At 39.5% G+C, this 22,564-nt stretch overlaps 1 protein-coding gene across 1 annotated transcript; it reads left to right on the top strand.

The window, feature by feature from the left end:
* Positions 1-1,180: 1,180 nt before the first annotated feature.
* Positions 1,181-15,903, top strand: LOC122448457 (prostaglandin F synthase 1). Its single transcript, XM_043479772.1, has 9 exons — positions 1,181-1,324; positions 3,432-3,599; positions 4,428-4,544; positions 6,137-6,214; positions 6,625-6,747; positions 9,075-9,184; positions 10,114-10,279; positions 12,581-12,663; positions 14,766-15,903. Exons 1-9 carry the CDS (start codon positions 1,241-1,243, stop codon positions 14,806-14,808), a joined length of 972 nt encoding a protein of 323 aa, XP_043335707.1. The 5' UTR covers positions 1,181-1,240; the 3' UTR covers positions 14,809-15,903.
* Positions 15,904-22,564: the final 6,661 nt, after the last annotated feature.

Genomic DNA, 22,564 nt, shown 5'->3' with positions numbered 1-22,564 from the left:
TTCTTTCTCCCTTTCTATTTTTCTTCCTTCCTTCTTCCTTCCTTTCCTTCCTTTCTTCTATGCTGAGTGTGAATGTTCTTGTGTGTCTGTTTGTGGTCATATTGGCTACTTGAAACACGAGGCAAATATTTGCTCTTGGCAGATTGATTCCTTGTCCTGACTGAACTTAGCTAGTTGGTTTCCCATGCTCCTAGTCCTGGGATCAGCCCAACAGGAAAATTAAGAGCAACTCAGTTCATTCCTGAGTCAACATCTTGTCCAGCCCATGGGTAGCTTTCTGATTCTCCTGAATTTGTGACTGTTTTTGAATGCCTTACTATCCCCAAAACCACACCACAGTTCTACTCAGGGTTTTACTTATACATGGTCTAGTCTATGTCTCTACCCTTACTCCTTTGTCCCTGGCCCCATATGTAAATATACCTATAATACATAGCCTTCCCTGCAGGGGACTTCCTTGTAACTCAGACAGTAGAGAGTCTGCCTGCAACACAGGAGACCCTGGTTTGATCCCTGGGTCAGGAAGATCCTCTGGAGAAAAGAATGGCAACTCACTCTGGTATTCTTGCCTGGAGAATTCCATGGACAGAGGAGCCTGGCAAACTACAGTCCATGGGGTGGCAAAGAGGTGGCTAAGTCAGAGATGACTTAGCAACTAGGCACAGCACATGTCAGTAAGCACTTTGACGAAATGTCCACCTTTAGAATCCTTTTCAGGGTTTCACCCTTCTCAGGTCTGTAAAGAAAAATAACTTGCTGTTAGGAAATATAAAAAGGCAAATTTCTCCTCATTTGATGTTTTGATTCTTTATTAAGGGATTACATTTTGAAACATGCTTATTAATATGAAATACTTTTAAACTGTGTGATTTGTATATGTGCAGGTGTTAATGCTGTAAGATAATTGTTTCATTTGGTGTTGAATCAAGATTGGGCTTCATAATCAGAAAAATGAAATGATTGTTATGTGGAAGTTTCCATGTAACATATGGTCAATAATTGTTAGCCCATCTCATCACTATATGATACTTAAGGTTATACTGATAAAAAAAAATCAAACAAGTTAACTGACTTCAATCTTCTTCCATCTCCAAAGCTATTGGTTTAATCATGCTCCTCCTCCTACAATGTGTCTGCAAACACTGGACAGTGCAGCTGGCATGTTAACTTCCTGTTATTTATAACCTCTGGAGGCAGAAGAAAAAAATCAGAGTCTGCTTACTCAGAGGAGCAACAAGCAATGGATCCCAAAAGCCAGAAGGTGAAGCTTAATGATGGCCATTTCATTCCTGTCTTGGGATTTGGAACCTATGCACCTGAGGAGGTAAGAGTAGTGGTTTGGGGTTGAGATATAATATAAATAGTAGTGGATGTGACATGAGTGGAAAGGGACTTGGGTTGTCAAGTGCTGAGTTCCTGTGTGACCCTGGGAGGATCACATGGTTCCACTAACCAGGAGAGAAGATCCAGGCTCCACTCTGCATCAGGGTCTGAGGCTGTGCTTACCTGCAGAATACTCTGGGTTCCCCTCCAATTTCTGTCTCTTTCCCAGCTTGGCAGAAGAGGTGAGACTCGGCTGTCGAAAACACTGACTGTCAGCTACTTTGCTTTGAGAGAGATTGCAATGGCCAAGTTTCTCTGTATATTTCATTAATTCCAGAACTCTTTCCTCTTTCCAAAAAGACATGACCCAGAGAAGTATTGAGGTAAAATTTCCTGAAGAGGAGGTGACAGAAAACTAATGGGAAGAATTGCTTTTCTACTGTGGGGTGCCTGCTCCATGCCAGGAAAGATACACTAGCTGCGTTTTGCCCTGTACATCTGTTCCTGCCTGGAAACGTCTCCTAATGGAAGCTTTAGTATCATTTGAGGGGATAAGCTACTATCTTACATCCAACTTTGAACTACTGGAATTTTCAGTGTCTTTTTATTATAGTCTACAATACTCAGGCATAAGAGGTGCTAGTGAACACATCTCTAGACCTGACCCCAGAAAGTTTGCTGTCCATCTTGTCTTTAGAGTATGTAGCTGTGACAAGGGACTGGTCCTGAAACTTTGAGTCTCACTTTTCTAATTTCTAAAACAGAAGACAATATTCAGAGACATTTTGCAGACAGAATACAGGGCTTGTTTACTTGTAGTGCAAAGTGTGATGAGGAGAGGGAAGGGCCCAGGTCATTACTGAAGCTCATTTGTTCATTCCTTAGTACATCCCACAAGGCAAGTGATCTTAAGGAAAACCAGGGCTGAGACCCAACAGAGGAAAGTTAGACCAAACATCTACCTCCTTGAAAATAAAAGATTCTGAATTATAGAAACATACATATAATATTAGTCAGCCTTAAAAGGAAAGTTAATCTCACCATTTGCAACCACACAGATGAACCTGGAGAACATTAAATGAAATAAGCCAGGCATAGAGAACAAATATTTCATGATCTTTTTATAGGTGGAATCTAAAAAAAATGACTCATAGAAGCATAGAGACATAGTGCTCAGAAACTGAGGACAAGGCTCTCAAGAATGGAAAGATGTTTGTCAAAGGTACAGACCTTCACTGATAAGATACATAGGTCTGGAGACCGGTATACAGCATGGTGACTCTAGTTAATAATAATAGATTCTGTTTGAGATTTGCTAACAGCGTAAATCTTAAATGTTCTCACCACACACAAAAGTAACATATGCGGGGTTATGAATCTTCTGGTAGCTTAATTGTGGTAATCATTTGCAATGGATAATTATATGAGAACATCACTTTTTACAGCTTGAATAGATAGTTTTAGATGTATTCTGTGTGGCTGCACTCGTAGACAGAGGTCTCAAAAGCTTTCACCTGGTTTCTTGACGCTTTTAAAGTGAATTGAAGTGAAAGTTTCTCAGTTGTGTTCAACTCTTTGTGACTCCATGGACTGTATAATCCATGGAATTCTCTAGGCCAGAATACTGGAGTGGGTAGCGTTCCCCTTCTCCAGGAGATCTTACCAACCCAGGAATTGAACCCAGGTCTCCCACATTGCAGGCAGATCTTTACCAGCTGAGCCACAAGGGAAGCCCTTTGATGCTTTTACCATGCCCTCATACTTTAGTTGATTTTGCCCCAGACATCTCACAGTGTAAGCTGTATACATGACTACAACTTTATTTTGAGTCCTTTGGATTGTATCAGCAAATGACTGAACCTGGAGGTGGTCTTGGGTCCTCTGATGCCTGAGATCAACCACTGGTCACCTGGGGTTGAAGGGTTCCTGGGTGTCCATTTAAACACTGACCAGGAACATTCAGAGAAACTGTCATGGGTTCATCACCACACACTTGCAGAATGAACCAAATGCATGAAGAAAAGTTGGTTCTTGGGATGATCAGTCTCATGCCTTAGCAATCTCTTAATCATGTGTATATTCAACTTCTACTTTTCTTACTCATGTAGGTTCCTAAGAGTGAAGCTCTGGAGGCCACCAAATTTGCTATAGAGATTGGGTTCCGCCATGTAGACAGTGCTCATTTGTATCAAAATGAGGAGCAGGTTGGCCAGGCCATTCGAAGCAAGATTGCAGATGGCACTGTGAAGAGAGAAGACATATTCTACACTTCAAAGGTGCTGTGTGTGGTGTGTGTGTGCACATGTGTGCAGTGATTGTGTGAAGGTGACGGGTAATAGGATCAGTACTTAGGTGAATGCTGTTTATTGATACAGCTTTTTTTGCACATATTTACATCTTAAATCTAGTATCCTCTTCTCTTCCCCCTCCTAAAAGAGAGAGTGATTATAACTATTTCATCATTGCTGTGTTCAAATTTTAATTTAAAGTCACTTTACTTCTCTGAACCTACCAGAGTGGTGTGATTTAGTATGAGCTAATGAATCAAACAGAAAGAAGTACGATTAGATTATAGTTTCCTTATCATCTGGGAGACTTTCTCAAATTTCTTCACATTCTGAATCTCAGACCTCAGCTCCATCAGTAAGAGAGCATTAGGGCTTCACTTTGTATATTACACAAGATGTAGCCAAAGTGTGTAGAATTATGTTCTGCACATGTTAATATGTTCAAAGCACCTTCCCCTAGGTTATGTAATACTAATTAATTCTGAGGAGATTGACTATTTGATCAAATCAGACTGTTTGTCTTCTGAATATCTTTCAAACATAATTCAGATGATGGGCTTGGTAATTATTTGATAAGGTTATTTATATCTTGATTCATTTCATTCTTTTGTGAATAGTGGAGTGATGATAAATTCAAATAATGAAGTTTACATGGGTAGGGTAGACTTAAAATTGAACTCTAGAAGAAAGGGGGCAATTTTTTAGTGGTCATCCATTTCTAACCAATGAAAAATGTCTAGTTATTAAATGAAATGAGACAAACAAAATTAGCTACAGCACTCATTTCATGCAGCTTCCTTTGTTTAACCTCTGCAGCTTTGGTGCACTTCCCTTCGACCAGAATTGGTCCGACCAGCCTTGGAAAAGTCACTGAAAAATCTTCAGCTGGACTATGTTGATCTCTATATTATTCATTCTCCAGTGTCCCTGAAGGTTAGCAATCTGCTTTTGTATTCAATCTTTTTTTTTTTTTTCCTTGCCTCAGAGTGCTTATAAACTTGGATGGATGGTTGACTTAAGATTTTCTTAGTCGGTTGAAGAGATGATTGCACTAGAGTAGAATCCCCCAAATAATCATTTCTGATCATCTTTTTACTGAGCTTCCTTGAATATTTAATTCTGTTACATGTCTCCCAGAGAAAGGCATTCAATAATAATCTCATATGCTTTGCTCAAAAACTTGAGAAAATATAAATGGACATTTTTAGCACACATCCCTGATTATGACTTCTGAATCTCTTGGGGATTTCATGAAGACAGTTTGGTACAGAATGGTGAGCAATGACACTGTCTCACACTTGCACAGTCTGAGTTGTTCCCCCTTTCACTCTTTCAAGGGAAGCAGATTTGGTGGTGCTCCCTCTGGGTGGGTCTAAACCTCCCAGCCTTTCGAGCGACTTGAGAGACATTGCATACACTGTTGCCTGGCTTCATGATGAGGATTATAGACTGTACTTAGCCATTAAGAACTGCAACTGGAATTTCCTGGCAGTCCAGTGGTTGGGATTCCATGCTTTCACTGCTGAGGCAAGTCAAGTTGAGGGAAGGAGTTCTGGGAACTATATCCAGCAGGCTGTATCCAAAACCAAAACAACAGCAACAACAAAATAAATGTATTACATAGAACTCTTGATTTTTTATTTATTTATTTATTTATTTATTTTTTCAGTGGGTTTTGTCATACATTGACATGAATCAGCAATAGATTTACACGTATTCCCCATCCCGATCCCCCCTCCCACCTCCCTCTCCACCCGATTCCTCTGGGTCTTCCCAGTGCACCAGGCCTCTTGATTTTAAGTTACAGAAATCTACTCAAGCCATCCTATGCAGAAGAGTCTATTTGACTATGTAGATGGCACATCCCAGCCATGGATAGATTTAAGGATTTGCAATACTCTTCAGTAATGTAACCCTTTTAAAAAATCTGTTATCCTGTCATTACTCTTGCTTTGCTTTATTTTCACTGAACACTTTCCATTAGTGGCAAATATAGCCTTGGGGCAACTCAAGGTTCATACTCATGAAATTTGAGAGCATGTCTGGATCTTCTACATTCCGTATCCACCTAAACAGAGTCTTGCTGTTTCATGTGCCTGTCCTAGTGCATCAGATGCTCAGAGGGAAAAGGAAGTCTGATTATCTGGCCCAGGTCAAGTTTGCAATCTTTAATCTGGAAATAAAGCCATGTAATTTATTCCCATTCCCAGCGTGAGAGGCATTTTGCAAGAGCAAAGTATGAGGAGCAGAAAAAAATTCACATAAGTCACTGAGAGTCCCCATTACAATGTATGAAAATTACATTCATTAAAACATATATTAAGTGTAAGAGATTAGTGGGAGCCTGCCTCCTGAAGACATTTCTCATAACTCCATTTGCAAATCACTTTTCTAATATTGGTATCTAGAATATTGCTTTACTGATCTCGTAGAGGTCTGGTGCCTGGTCTAGACATGCCCGGCAGCCTAGCTAAATGTGGAGAAATCATTTGGTAACAGCTCTGCAATGATTGCTTCTATTCCAGCCAGGGAATGAATTTGTTCCAAAAGATGAAAGTGGAAAACTGATATTTGACTCGGTGGATCTCTGTCACACGTGGGAGGTGAGTCTGGGGAGAAGAAAGCCCAGATGAGGAGCTAGGTAGGGGAAAATTCTTTCATTTCTTCCACCTGTGAGAATGGGCTGTGGACCATCAGACTTAGCAGTTCAGGAACTTAAGGGCTGGGAAGGTTGTGGGGAGGAACCATTGCTGAAATGTTCACAGAGAAGAACAGTGGAGGAGAATATGGGGCAGTGAAGACAGGCATCTCTTTCCTTCCTTGTGATATGTCTTCTCTGGGGTTTTTCTAACAAGGAGATGGCAATGCTTCTTGTGTCATGACCCTCTTCTCCTTTTTTCTTTCTTAAAATCAATGTTAATTCCTGACTTTTTACAGATTTTTTCCAATATTTATTCTTGATCTATCATTCACTCCAAGTGACTGAATCATTCACTCCACCCCTCCCTCCCAGGCCCTGGAGCAGTGTAAGGATGCAGGGCTGGCTAAGTCCATCGGGGTGTCCAACTTCAACCACAAGCAGCTGGAGAAGATCCTGAACAAGCCGGGGCTCAAGTACAAGCCTGTCTGCAACCAGGTGAGCAGCTCAGCTCCTCTCCCTCTTGCTCTTCAAAACCTCCTCCTTGCACTGGAGCCTGATATCTGTCTGTCCTCCCCTCCTGTTCATCCAACGTTTGTGGACAGAAGATTTTACACAGCTGAGCCTCTGTCTGGATGGTGTGAATAGAATCCATAACAGTATCTTTGATAAAATCTGGGTGGAACTTATGGGGAGGACTTCCCACTAAGTTGTGGTAGGAATTGAGGGAAGGTAATGGACGTGAGGGAAAGGGGGTTAGACTAGTCCTCCAGAACTTAGAGGAAGGAGGCCTTTCCCTGAGTTGAAAGGCTGATCTCCAATCTGATGGGAAAGTGCCTCAGAGGGAACTGTGTATAGGATGGAAGACCATGAAAACACGGAATGAGAAGTAAATAACAAAGGGAAAAATCAGCGGAGATAGGTGTTAAGTGTTTGTGTGGGGTCTATGTCCATAGGATGCCTGAAAACTTAGTCTTTGTGTCTCTACATTCATTGGTCTTCATCATGGAGCACAGTACAGGAAAGTTTGCTGGAAATGATGAAAGTCTGTCAAGTCAGATGGATGAAGTTAAAGGCTTATGGTGATACTATCCATAGATATTCACTCAGGAACATATACTTAGCTTAGAGCACATCTTATCATTTACTCAGTCTTGGACTGGTTCTCCCATCAATGTCCATCATAAAATGAACTGGTTAAGCACACCTTGTCTATGTCTGTTTCTGCACTCTTCCTTTTTTGGCTCTATTTTTACATTATTGTGGTGACAAAACATGAGATCTAACCTCATAAAAAATGTTTAAGTATTCAGTACAATACAGTGTTGTTTACTATACAGACAGTGGTGTACAGCAGATCTAGAATTTATTCATCTTGTATAATTGAGACTTCACATGCATGATTAGCAAATCTGGATTCCTCCTTCCTCCCAACCCCTGGTGACCATCTCTCTAATGTTTAATTCTAAGTTTGACCTATCTACATATATAACTGAGATGTGATATATATGTCATGTAATCTTTATCCTGGTGAAATGGTCTTATTTCAAATGTACCATAATGTCTTTAATGTACAACTTGAAGTCAAGGATAAAGAATCTCCTATAGCAGAATTCTTTGCAAGCTGAGTAGCTTATAAAATTCAAGAAATATACATATATCAATTATATATTTTTTCAATTTTAGAAATTAAATATTAATGTGATTCTAACATCAATTTTGTCCATATTTTTTATTATGATAAATGTCAGATATTAGAAGAGTTAAGATTACAACAGGGAATATAAATATATTTAATTTTATGTATTTATTATGTATTATATATTTAATAAATAAAGATCTATAACACTTTGTTGACCTATATCTTATGTGGTTCCCATGTCACACTGAGCCTTGTTTCTCAAGGTCTTTTCACCTAGAATGACCACCGAAGCATTCTGTTACCAAAATATCTAGACGAGCTTTTGACAGATACACTGTATTTCTCGTTGTTTTGTGACATTAATTAGTATGCATGTGCATGTGCTCAGTCATGTCTGGCTCTTTGCGACCCTGTGGACTGTAGCCTGCCAGGCTCCTCTGTCCACGGGATTCCCCAGACAAGAATACTGGAGTGGGTTGCCATGCCCTCCTCCAGGGGATCTTCCCGACCCAGGGATCAAACCTGCATCTCTCACACTGGCAGGTGGGTTCTTTACAACCAGCACCACCTGGGAAGCCTCCACACTTATTCCTACAAGACAGGGTAAAACTTAACTCCTTGTCACTAATTGTCAGTTTCTGAGAAAGGATTTATTGTAATAATCATCAGCCCTGGAGGAAAATATTTTTTTTCTTTCCACCTCTCTCATCACTAGGGCTTCAGGGATTTTTATTTACTCTGTGTGCTATATTTGTTTTCACTCATGATTCCTTCTGATGCTCAAGTCTACCCAAATGTCACCAGTTCCTTTGTCTTTAAGTCATTTGTCCATAAGTCTTTGTGCAATTTCTTGCTGTCTGGCACAGTTTGATGTCCATGATTCTGAGAGCTCTTTTCCTGTCCCAGATCTGGAATTAGGCATGTGTCCTGGTGGTGTACAGCAACCAAGATCTGGTTCCTAGAGTTGCTTTTTCTCAAGAATGTCATTATTTTTCTTTTTATCTTTTCAGGAGACAGCAATAAAATTTCTTTTTTTAAAAATATCATGACTTCAGGTTGATGTTTTAAGTTGTAATTTGATGTGACACAGTTTTTTCTTTAGAGTTTTTTAAACTTTTAATCTTTGTAATATTAATATATTCTTTTCGTATAAACTAACACTCGTCTATCTTCCATTCTACAGGTGGAATGTCACCCTTACCTCAACCAGAGCAAACTGTTAGAGTTCTGCAAGTCCCATGATATTGTCCTAGTTGCTTATGCTGCTCTGGGATCCCAACTATTATCAGAATGGTATGAACATCACTGAAGACAACAAAGAGATTCTATAAAACTCAATTTTTGAAGAACTATCTTTATCATAATGTAACAGTGCTCTGGAGATAACTCTCATTTGGCAGGGGAAGAGAAGAGAGATGGGAGAAACCCTTCTCTTTTGTCTTCCCATCCATCACCCAGCCAATTTTTATATATCATGTATCTTGTTGTAAAATGTTAAAATGCAAGTCTGCAAGAAATTTATATATAATTCCATAGTTGAGAACTAAGACATAAACTTAAGTCATGATTTACTTATTTATTAACTAATGAATACATTACTAATGAATAATAAACTTTTCAAGCTTCCCTTACCTTCTGTCTAAAATCAGGATAATATTAAATACCTCCCAGGTCTATGATGATCAAAAAATAACAAGTTGAATCACTTTAGTAAACATTTATTTATAGGAGTATTGCATAATGCAAATAACAATGAAATGAATAGTTCTCATTTTTGGACAACTCAATTTTTATCAACACTTGAGAACAGCAAAAATTTTTAATTTTCCTGGTCTTCTCCATCTCATTTTCTTTTCATGCCCTTGTACTTACTTTAGAGCTATGATTATAAGAGAAAAACAACTACTGAGAAGTAAAAACAGAAAAAAAAATTCCACAAGATTGGCAGTACTGGTCTCAGAAGCACGCATCAAATGCCTGGGAGAGCTTTGTAAACACAGACTGCCAGGTGCCACAGTTGAGTTCCTGATTCAGTTTGTCTGCAGTTAAGCCATGGAGTTTGCATTTCTAGCAAGATCCCAGGTGCTGCTGATGCTGCTGGCTCAGGGACCACACTTTGAGAAGCATCGATCTAGAGTGAACATACTTAGTCTGTTTGAGAAGCCTCCTTAGAAACTGAGTACTTAGTCTCAGCTCCTCAGCATTTCTGAATTTCCTTCCAGGGTGAACTCAAACAATCCTGTTCTCTTGGAGGACCCGGTTCTCTCTGCCATTGCCAAAAAGCACAAGCAAACGCCAGCTCTGGTTGCCCTTCGCTACCAGATACAACGTGGGGTTGTGGTTCTGGCCAAGAGTTTCAACAAGAAGCGTATCAAGGAGAACATGCAGGTGATGATGAGTGGGGCTGTGGGCAGAGGACTCCTAGGGAATATCCTTCATGAGGGTCATTCTTTGTCCATCTCTCAAGACTTTTCTTGAATCAAGACAAGTTACCTATTCTTCTCAATGCATGAATGTGTTGTATGGCAACAGGAGAAGTGGTATGGCTGGAGAGGATTCAGGTTGGACAGAAAACAGATTTTTGTTTCAGCATTACATCAACCATTTATTCTATCATCTTGTGCAAATGACATCTCATTTTCTTTGTTCTCAATTGACAAAATTGCGTTAAGTGATTTTCATAGATCATTTAGGCTGCTCTAACAGACACCATATTGTGTGGCATAGAAACAATTGAACTTTGTAGTCTCACAGTTCTAGAGGTGGAGATCCGAGATCAGGGTGCCCATGTGGTCAGGTGAGGGTCCTCCTCCAGGTCACAGGCTTCTCCTTGTATCTTAACTTGGTGGAGGGGGCAACAGAGCTCTCCTAAGTCTCTTATATGAATATGATATTGTTTAAATCTCATTCATGAGGGCCCTACCATCATAACCTAATTAATCACTCTTCAAGGGCCCATTTCTAACGCCATCAGAGTGGGGTGAAGTTTCCAACATGTAACTCAGGGGGACACACAAGTTACAGGAGTGATCTTGAACCTCTAAATTATCATGATTTTATTTTACATTTCCCTGAATAGTAATGTAGCTTCATTTTTATACATTTAATCTCCATGAGTTTTTGTTGTTGCAAATTTCCTATTCAAGGCTGTGCCCATTTTTGCTGAGTTGTCTTTTGACTTGTGTGTAGGAGACCATTATCGTACTCTTAGCCATAGCTGTAAGGAAACTCCCCCCGGTTTCAGGATTTAATGCAGAGATTAGTGATGCTTCTCTTGTTTCCATAGTTTGACCATCAGCCTGAACTCAGCCCAGCTGTTGTCCTCTTGGCTGGCCTCTCTCGTGCATTTGCAGTTCAGTGCAGAGCAGCTTGTAGTTCTGCTTTAGCAGGTAGATGTGGCTCTTGTCACAAGAGCCTGCAAGCCTTTCCATCTAGTTTTTCATATATATTTGGCTAGACTGTGATCAGCTAACCTAGTCTTCATCTCAGCACAGTGCTATGATCCGCAGTCAGTGAGTGGGGAAAAACCCTCTTCATGTCTGGACTCAGAACTTACTCACCACTTCTGGAATATCACAGTCCAATACAGATATCACTGTCTAAGGCAGGTTACAGCTCAGGTCAAGTCAAGGGGAGGGGAAATTGTCCCCTGAAAGACTGTTTCCTTTAAAATTTGATTCTGTAATATAGCTGGAACTGATTGTCTAATAAGACATGAAAAGGGATATATATACATACATATATATTATATGTATGTATATATATATGTATATGTATATTTAAATGGAAATCTAAAGGTCCATATTTTTCTACAGATTTTCGTTGTCTACTCTGTCATATATCAAGTGTCCATAAGTACATTTATGATCTCTCTTCTATTTAACTACTCAATTTTCTGTACTTATTATAGTGGAAAATAAGTCTTGCTTCTCTCCTTCCTTAAAGAGATCTTTGCTACTTTTCACTAGTTGTTCCTTGATGTAAATTTAGTATCACTTTCCCAACTCTCACAAAAGAATGCATGTTTAAGTCTTAGGTTCATGGTGCATTGAAACAATAGAATGCTTTGGAGAAAACTGATTTCTTTTCAAAATTGAGATTTCCATGCTATGGTTATGAGATGAATTTCTAATTATTTAGGTGTGCTTTAATATTTAAGCACATTTCATAACTTATCTCCTTAAAGGCTTTACGTAATCCTTTTTGGTTAGATTTACTCATAGATAATGAATAAGTTTGATATAGGATTATTGGGTAGGTTTTCAGAGGGAGGGATCCTCCTTACAATCCTTGTTAAGTTCAAAGTTATATCATATTTAGGGGGTGTTTGGAAGAAGAAAAACAGACTAATGCATGGTGAAATGCAGCTATTTTGTCTGAATTGTCTGACTGCCCCTCTGTTTTTGAAAGAAGATATGTGTCTTTTAATTTTCTGTCTCAAATAATTCACTTAGAAAGACAAGAGACTGATGCACTATAATCTGTTTAAGGTGGACAGAAAAGGAGAAGGTGTAGGAAGGAGAGGTGAGAACTCAGCAGAGGGTCCCAGGCTCGTTCACCCGGAAGGTGATGACAGACATGGCTTCCCTATCCCCTCTTCTTGTCTCCATCCAGCTGGAAGTCCTCCAGTCCCCAGGGGGAGGCCAGCTCCTTGGGGGAGAGGTTAATGTGATTCTTCCTTCCTTCCAGGTGTTTGACTTTGAACTGACTCCAGAGGATATGAAAGCAATCGACCGCCTCAATCATAATATAAGATACTATGATTTTCAACAGTAAGTGACTTGTATATGTTAAACACACAGTTTTCTCTAGCATATAGCTCAGCAGAGGAATAAGCTTTCTTAAAACTTAGTTTTAGGGAGGATGTCCTGATTTCCAGCATAGGAGGAAACCAGGGTCTTCCTGCAGACCTCAGACCAGAGGTTTCCTCCAGGGCTCTGTTTATCACCAACAGAAATGTGATTGGGGCCCAGGACAACCCATAAGTAAGACCCCCAGATTTGACATTGTGGTGAATTCACAACATTGTGCCTGTAATCCGTGCCTGGTGTAGCTCCTCTCAGGGCTGAGGGACCTACTAGACACCGAGAGCACAGTGCCTGTAGCCCACTGCTCTTCCAGGCACCTACATGAATATTTCAGCTTTAAATCGCTGTAGAATCAGGAGGAAATGATAAATAAGGACTGTGTAATAAAGAGTCCATCTTGGATTACGATCATGTTTATCCTAACGTATGTGTATGGTCAGTTGTGTCTGACTCCTTGTGGCCCAGGAACTGTAGCCCTCCAGGCTCCTCTGTCCCTGGGATTTCCCAGCAAGAATACTGGAGTGGGTTGACATTTTCTTATCTAGGGGATAAGATCTTCCCAACTCAGGGATCAAACCCACATTTTCAGCATCTCCTGCATTGGCAAGTGGATTCTTTAACAGTGAGCCACCCGGGAGTCCACATGTTTATCCTAACACAATTGTAAATGTACTGCTGATGTTTTTTGGAGGAGGGACCCACGAAGGCCAACAAGCATTATTGCTGAGTAGTCACAGTGGGCCTGCTTGCACCCTCTCCTCCTAGTGTCTGATGGTTTTTCTCCCGAATGGCATTTCTGGTACCAAGACACCATCCATTTCATCCAAATCGATCCCTTTCCCCCCTGTTACAACACATTTCTTCATCCTTGTAATGTCACCAAATGAAGTGCAAGTAGATCATGAGCTTAACTGACCCTCCAGAGAATGACTGCTGTGTCCTTAGCAGGACACACCCTGGTAAGATCGTCTAGGTCTCTAGTTTCTTGAGTCCAGACTGAATCTAGTGCTGCCTTTGTCCCACAGGGGTCCATCCCCTGGGGAGCCCCTACCTCCTTGATTTTGACTTAGTCGCAAACCTAGAATTCCAGCTGCCTAATTACTGCAGGAGAATGTCAGGATTGAAGAGAAAGAGGGCTAATCAACCAGAGAGATATTGGAAAACATTTTAGAGAGAAGCAAATACAAATTAGTGATAAAATGAATATTTAGTTTCAAATGAAAAATCTCAAAACTCTCCTTCTTGCTCTTAAAGAAGATATTTATATGTACATATACATGTGTTTACAAGTATACCATGATTCTGAGAAAAAACATAATGATAAATGAAAGTTACTTTTCTGTTTTCAAAAGCTTTTAAGTGTGTTCTGTGTTCTCCTTCATTATGGTGTGAGTGCCTAGACTTACTCATCCTTGTGGGTTTATGTCAAGAGCACAACTTTTGGCACATGGAATTGCTCTGAATGCACTCTTTAATGAATTGAATTGAAAAGGACCATGTTAGAAAGATAAATCAGGCCATAAGTAAAGATAACAGCAGTAATACTAATGAATAAATAATGTGTTGTCATATAAAATAAGAAAATAGTAATCACAATTTATAGATATGATTATTTAGATGTATGTGGTATTTCTTCAGTTTAATAGGAATTCCTCAGTGGAGGCATCCTGTATTTTGGGTATGCTCAACATTTTTTCATTGAATGTTTATATGAAAAAGAGCAAGGTATTCCTTAACTGTGATTATTTTCATCACTTAGTGTTGAAAGTTCCACCTGTGTCTGAAATGACCTCCACAGTAAGCCCTAAGTCTTGTGCTCCCATATAAATTGTATGCAAATATATATTATATAAGTCACCATGGAGTAATTATTACACGTGAATGTTGGGATTGGACACGCAGGTGCAGTGCGCACATGAAGCAGACACCTGGTGTGTGCTTGTTGGGGGAAAAGGAGGAAATGTTTTGTAGATTTTGAGGTTGAGCCCATTCTGACTGCATCAACAGAGTAATCTGCTCTGTGACAACAAGACAGATTTAATAAATCAATTCTCCTCCTCTTTCAGGGGTATTGGTCACCCTGAGTATCCATTTTCTGAAGAATATTGACTGTGTGATGTGTCCACCATGCCTTCTACCTGAACGTCTTGCTTCTAGGGCTGTGAAGAGCATTTCTATACTTGGTGGAGATGTTTAAGTGTCTGAACTTTTGAAAGCTTGTTTTTCTTTAAAAATCTTTTATGAACTAATCAAGATTTCAAATATGGGTACTAGTTTTTCCTGATAACAAAATAATTTGAAAAGTAAAGGGGAAAAGATAGAAAATAAAGATAACCTGATTAACCCATTTAATAAATTTGGTGCATCTTACTTTGTTGAAAACGAATCAATCTAAGAAAGAAACAGAACATTGTATTTGAGCCAAATTTGAGAACTATAACCCAGAAAACTCTGATAGCTGTTCTGTCTTCTAAAAGTCAAGGCACAGGGATGAAAGTTTTGGAGACAGAGGGCTCTACATGAAAAGACATATTATTGACAGTGTACATAATACACATCTAAGTGTCATCATGTTGAGTCATGTGACCCCTTATAAGATCAAGAAGAAATTTATCTTTTAAGGAGCTATCTTATTGATGCTGGGAGAAATGTGACTCTTTATGGTTGAGCAGGTCCTCACATTGATGGAAGAGTTCCGGTATATGTATAAAGCAGACCCACAACCCACAGTGAGGACGGAGGGGTGCAAAGGGCACAGAAGAATTTTTCATATTTAAATTTCTGTCATAAAATAGAAATTTTATTTCATACCTTCATGACTCCCCTATACAAATGTGTGTTTCTGTTTATAATTTGAAATTATCTTCAATATGCAGGTTGTATACTTAGGTTTTACTTCGCATAAGTTTTTTGTAAGCTATCAAGCGTTATCTGATGGTTGCCAAGGGTCAAGGGGTTGGGAGAGGGTTGGATTGGGAGGCTGGAGTAAGCAGGTGCAAGCTATTATATATGGAAAGGATTAACAAGAAAGTCCTACTGTATAGCACAGGGAACAATATTTATCTATGGTAAACCATAATGGAAAAGAATATGAAAAAGATTGTATATATGTGTATAACTGAGTCACTTTGTGTACATCAGCAATTGAAACAACATTGTCATTCAACTATACTTCAGTAGAAAATAAACTAAAAAGTTACAGTATTATATTTAGCTTTTTATAATGCTTCTCAGGTGGCTCAGTGGTAAAGAATCCACCTGTCAGTGAAGGAGACACAGGTTTGATCTCTGGATCGGGAAGAGTCCCTGAAGAAGGAAATGGCAATTCAGTCCAGTATTTTTGCCTGGGAAATCCCAGGGACAGAAGATCATGACGGGCTACAGTCTGTGGGGTGGCAAAAAGTTGAACAGGATTTAATGACTGAGTATGCACACACGTTATAAAGCAGTGCATCTTTTCAATTTATTTAATTTTTAAAAACTGTTAGTTCTTTATTTAAAACATTTTTATTGAGGTATAGTCGGTTTACAATGTTGTGTTAATTTCTGCTGTACAGCAAAATGATTCAGATGTATATATATATTCACATATGTATGTATATATATATATATATATATACATTCTTTTTTATGCTAAACACTTTGATTAGTTATTATATGTTTAGCCATTCATTCATTGATTTATTCAGCACAAGTTTATTGAATATTTTTAGTAAGACTGTTTTATCAATAAAATGGATGACAAATTAAAATGAATTCTTGAGTCGATAGTCTAGAGGAGGGAGAGACTATGAATGAAATCAGGAGTATTTAGCTGTTAGAAATCAGTAAGTGCCTGTTGAGATAATTCTAGTCACTCTCTCACTTTTCTGTACATCTATCAGGAAGAGGCACTAACAACCTTTCATCCCACACAACTTTTCATCTGTACAACAAATAGCCTTACCCTGCAGAGACATATAGGGCATGTTTGCTACTATGTAATGTAAAGAAAACACCTCCCTCCCGAGAAAAGGAGGGATGCTGAGTGCCTACAGTCATTGACCCAGGATCCCTAGACTCAAGGTTTTTCTCCTGTCACTCAATTCACTGAGTATTCAGGTATCACCTGAGACGTTCACTTCAACTTTAGAAATGGGGACCCAGGAACTAGCACAACACACCACATATATGCACACCTAATTATCACATTATAAAACCTCAGTTTAGTTCAGTCACTCAGTCGTGTCCAACTCTTTGCGACCCCATGGACTGCAGCATGCCAGGCTTCCTTGTCCATCACCAACTCCCGGAGCCTGCTCAAACTTACATCTGTCGAGTCGGTGATGCCATCCAACCATCTCATCCTCTGTCGTCCTCCTCTCCTCCTGCTTTCAATCTTTCCCAGCATCAGGGTCTTTTCCAAGGAGTCAGTTCTTTGCACCAGGTGGCCAAAGTATTGGAACTTCACCTTCAGCGTCATTACTTCCAATGAATATTCAGGACTGATTTCCTTTAGGATTGCCTAGTTTTGTCTCCTGGCAGTTCAAGGGGCTCTCAAGAGTCTTCTCCAACACTGGAGTTCAAAAGCATCAGTTATTCGGCTCTCAGCCTTCTTTATGGTCCAACTCTCACATCCATACATGACTACTGGAAAAACCATAGCTTTGACTAGACAGACCTATTTTAGGGATTGTAAACCCTAAGCCTATACAATGTTATATATCAATTATGTCTCAACAAAGCTGGAAAATGACACTCCTATTTTGGCTACAGCTTTTGTTGTGGGTCCATTTGTTGTGGGTGATAAAGAGCCCATCTTCTATAAGCATCCATGAAACCAAGGCAAGGTGATTTGTAGGCTTGCAGGTCAGGTTAAATCTTAGATTCTTCATAACTCTTCACTGTGAAAGGAAGAAAAGAAAGCAGGGAGGAGAACAGGCCTTGCTGGGAGTTGGGGGGTTGGGCACTATTATAAGATGGTTAGAAAAGATTTTACTGAGCAAACATGAAGGCAAACAGTGAGCTCTGTGGACAAGTGGGACACAGAACAGAGAAGCTAAGTCCAGGAAGAGTCTCCTGTCACACTTAAGGGACAGCATGTCAGCTGCCTCTGGAGGTAGCGCATTCCTGTTATGGAGGTAATGCATTTCTGTGGGGACTCGGCCAATTTTGAGATAAATGTTCTTGACTTGGGCATTCTTTCATGCTCTGCTTCAGAACTCAAACAATTATCAAAGTTATCAATTTTCCATTGACAACCCCCCTGCACTTTGCACCTAGCCAGGAGTTTCAGAACCTGAGGAAATTGCTGAGTCATCTTTGAGACCATTTCTGTAATGGACTCTAAGGATTTGATGATGGTACTGAGTGATCTGAGTAATAAGTGAAGCAAAAAAGCATCGGCTTGCTTCTTCACTCATCCTGAGGCCACATTTGAGATAGCTTTTATTCTTCAGTCTGGACCCACTCCATGACACATTTAGTGAGGGAAGTGGATTTTACTAAAAATTCCAGGGTTACTCATTTCATCAAGCATTGTAATTAAACCGTCATAAATATTTTGGTTCTTTCCCCCCAAATTCCTCCCAGGACAACAGTGTCTGCTCTCCTCTCTACATCCTCCCTCACTTTCCCATCCCTTGTCCCTTGCAGCTCCCAGCTTCTCCCCCACCTTCCAAAGCAATGCCATTCTGACCATTGGCCAGCACTTCCCCACTCACAAGCCTCTGTCAAGTTCAAGTGTAATCTAGTTTTGTTCGTACAGGACATGAAATACCCCACTCACACCACAAATGCCTTATTAAACAAGAGACTACTTTCTAGAGACAAATACCGCAGACTCTATCATTTTATTTTTTCTAAAAAACATGACAGTATGCTGTTTGATGAGCAGATACTTGCTTTTCTCTCTGTATGGGCAAGTCTCTTCTAGGGATTGAGTGAGGACAAATAAAAGTCTAGGTTGTATGTTTTTCTGGTCAGAAGTTTTCATCTGGAGGGGGTCTACTTCCTGTAAAAACAATTTAGGAATGTGTGTCAGGCCTTTGTCTGTATCTATCAGGAAACTGAGTTCCCTGAATCTGTAGTGTGGGGGAATTATAGTCTAAATTGTTACCAGTTCCCTAGTCCTACAGCTATTCTTTGTTTCTACATCTTCACATTTCCCAATCATTAACTCTTGAGGCAGCATTTTACTTCAAAGGACAAGGAAACAGAAGCTCAAACATGGTTTCAGAGCTAGTCCTGGATGATCAGGGCAATCCCTAATCTTGGTTCTTTTTCTAGAATTCAGTATACTCTTCAGCTACCTTTTCTGAGAAAGATCAATTTCAAAACAGCCCAAATAAAATCAATTCCAAGAAAGACAAAGAACTCTATTTTCTTCTTACTCATCTGAATTTGTAGGTGGAAATCATGAACACTACAGTGAGAAGTAACTTTTTCTAGTTACCAGATCGAGAACAATAGATGTACTTGCTTCAGGACATGAAGACTTTGTTCTCATTGAAGACGGATTTGATGAATACCCAGTACATGTACATGTTACCTGAGAACAGCTCCTTGAACACTTATTTGAGAATCTGAGCATTTCTTATATATTATTATCAACTCCTTCTATAGTAATGATGTTTATTGATATAACACTTTATTCCTGTTGTGATCTGATCACACTTATTCTGTGACTGTGACTGGTCTTCAAGTTCACTCAAACTCTGAGATCAGGTAAGTGTAAGAATACAAAGATGAAGACTAATAGGTGGTGGTTCTGAGATGTGGAGTGGAGGGAACAGAAGCAGGAACCGGGGGATGTGATCAAAGCACCTGGGCCACTGTCATCTGGAGCTTACCATCATCCTGTCCACACAGTTACTTTAGTTTGGGATGCACTGTGTAGAAAACTGAAGTCAAAGAGAAACAGAGGAGAAACAGAGGTGATCTATCGAGGGTGGGGAGAGAAATTATGAGTGCTTGGTGTGATGTTTGTGGAACAATGTGTTTCCATACCTGAGTGTCAAATCTTCACATAGAGGCTGTGACAATTTCTACCATGTCCAAGTCTGCCAGTTGGGAGACAGTAGAACTAGTTCAAGGTTTAAAGCCAAATGCTCTTAGAAAATGCTTTTAATTCAGTAGGGAAGAGAAATGGTAATCAAGACAAGTGAAGAAATACAAAATCTTTATATTTTTCATCAAGAGGCTGGGAAATAAAAATTGATTATGGAAATATTAAGCATTAAAGAGTAAAGGTCACCAAGTAAAGTCTGTAGCAGTTGAGCAAAGGTGATCTGAGATAAAGTTTTAGAGTGTTTCCAAGAAGGTCCATTCTATTGAGCTTTATCATAAACATGATTTGAAAAGGTACTTCCCTCCCCCGCTTCTGTGTATTGATGTTTCACTCTCTTGATAGTTTCCTTTGATGCAAAAAGTATTTTATCTGTTTTTCCTTCTGTTGCCTGTGCTTTGGTGACATATCTTAACTCCAATGTCATGAAGCTTTCCCTCTAGCTTTTCTTCTAAGGGTGTCATATTGCATCTTGTATGTTTAGGTCTTTGATGCAGTTTGAATTTTCTGTGTGTGTGTGTGTGTGTGTGTGTGTGTGGTGTAAGGTAATTAGATCTAGAGAGGTCTAACTTTCTTTTGCACACTGATACATAGTTTTCTCAGCATTGCTTGTTGAAAATACTGCACCTTTCCTTTAAATGATCTTGGCAACCTTGTCAAACAACATTACTTATATTTATGTTAACTTTTGTATTCTGTTCTATTTCGCTGGTCTTTATATCTGTCTTTATACCATTACTCACACTGTTTTGATAAGAGTAGCTTTTGTTGATTGAAAATATATGCACAACCTAAAAGTTGAGAGTTATGCTCTATTCAGTGGTAATTTTTAGGACTTCAAGCCTGGAATACAGCATCCCAAGTAACCCTGAGAGAAGTCCATGGAGGCTGGGGGTGGAGGGGGAGAAGTCAGGTTATATATTAGTTTTGGGAGAAGGGGCAGGTAGTCTGAACATCAAAAGATTATTATTAATTAAGGAAGTTCAGATATCTTAACTAAAAGAATTAAGTGCTTTTCTATGTATGGGAAGATGCAAGAGTCTTGGCTTGCTGAAATCATTCCTTTTGTATGTATTTCAGCTATCTGGGGCCAGTGTCCTGCATCTTTTCACATTTTCCTGAGCTCCTCAGTGCTTGCAAGAGGGAGTGCCAGCAACTCAGTGGCTACAGGATAGCAGGCAATGTTTTTCCTGGGTGTTCTCTGGGCTCAGAAATTCATGTTTGGAGGGCTGGAATAGCTGATGGCTGTGACATCCTTGTTTATTGATATGGCAGGAAATACTCCATTCCACACTTGGAGTAAGTTATAAAATCTGGCATTGTGACAAACCCAAATCTATTCTCTCTTTTTAATTTACTTTTTATTTTCCAAAATTTATTTTTTTCTTTTGAAGATTGCTTTGTATGCTCATGTTGCAGTGCAAAAGAAAACAAAAAGAGTTTTTTTTTGTTTTTTTTTTTTTAATTTCCCTTAGTTGCAGTGAAAAGGAAAAAGAAAAAGAAGAATGAGGTTTTTCTTTCTCTTTCCTGAGAGCAAAGCCTATAGAGAAAACAGTGAGAAAGTTTTTTTTTTTTTTTAATTTAACTGCTCCTAACTGCATTTCTGTAACCGTTTGCTTTTCTTACCCCTAACTTTGCAGGAGTTACACTTCACACCTATTTTCTTTTGACTCTATGCTAAATTCATCCTGTATCTGGTGTTTATCCTTACAACACCCTTCCCCTGGTAGATATATATCAGAAAGAAGGCTGCAGAGCCACCAAACTGCCAAACTCAATTACCAGGTTACTGACTCAAGCCTATGACTGTCTTCAAAACAATGCAAGAGGAAGAAATGAAGATCCTATCACCTCTGTTCCTCTTCACTGACTCCTGACTGTAAGCTCTCAGCTTATATAAGCCCCTAGACTCCTCATGGAGGGGGTCAGGCCACAGTTCTTGTGGCTTGAGTCTACGGTGTTGCCCTCTGTGCTGGCTGAGAATTAAATCCACCTTTCTATTTCCTCCAAACTCTGTCCCCCTATTTTTTACTTGGCTTTGGTGGGCAGAGAAAGCCAAGAATTTTGGTCAACAACATTCAGGGTGTCTTGAGATCCCATATGAATTTTAGGGTGAGTTTTTCAACTTCTGCAAAAAATGGCCTTGGGGTATATATAAAATTCAATTGAGTGTGTCAATCACTTTGGTTAGTATTGTCATCTTAATAGTAAGTCATGAACATGGTTGTCCTTCCAATACTTGTGTCTTTCTTCTAACATTTTTTTAAATTATTCATGAAATAAAAAATTATTCACAGCCTAAAAGTTGAAACTTATATTTTGTTCAGTGGAAATTTATACAGCCTCAAGCCTGGAATGCAGCATCTCAAGTAACCCTGAGAGAAATGCTCCAAAGAGCCAAGGAGAGAGCCTGGTTATATAGGGGTTTTGCAACAAAGGACAGGTAGTCTGAATGTAAAATGATTATTGTTAATTAAAGAAAACCAGATATCCCAAGATAAAGAGTTTAGTGCCTTTCTTCTTATAGGAGGATGTCCCTGGTGTCTCAGACAGTAAAGAATCTGCCTGCAATTCAGGAGGCCTGGGTTCAGTCCCTGTGTTAGGAAGATCCCTTGGAATAGGAAATGGCAACCCACTGCAGTATTTTGCCTGTAAAATTCCATGGACAGAGGAGCCTGGTGGGCTACAGTCCATGGGGGTCACAAAGAGTCAGACATGACTGAGCAACTAACATACACACGCTACTTATAGGAAAATGCAAGAGTCAGAGATCACTAAAATCATTCCTTTTATATGCATTTCAGCTGCATGGGGCCAGTT

The sequence above is a fragment of the Cervus canadensis genome, chromosome 10, assembly GCF_019320065.1.
Source record: "Cervus canadensis isolate Bull #8, Minnesota chromosome 10, ASM1932006v1, whole genome shotgun sequence".
Lineage (NCBI taxonomy): Eukaryota > Metazoa > Chordata > Mammalia > Artiodactyla > Cervidae > Cervus > Cervus canadensis.
The sequence above is the reverse complement of the archived record's forward strand: the minus strand, read 5'-3'. Positions and strand labels throughout refer to the sequence as shown.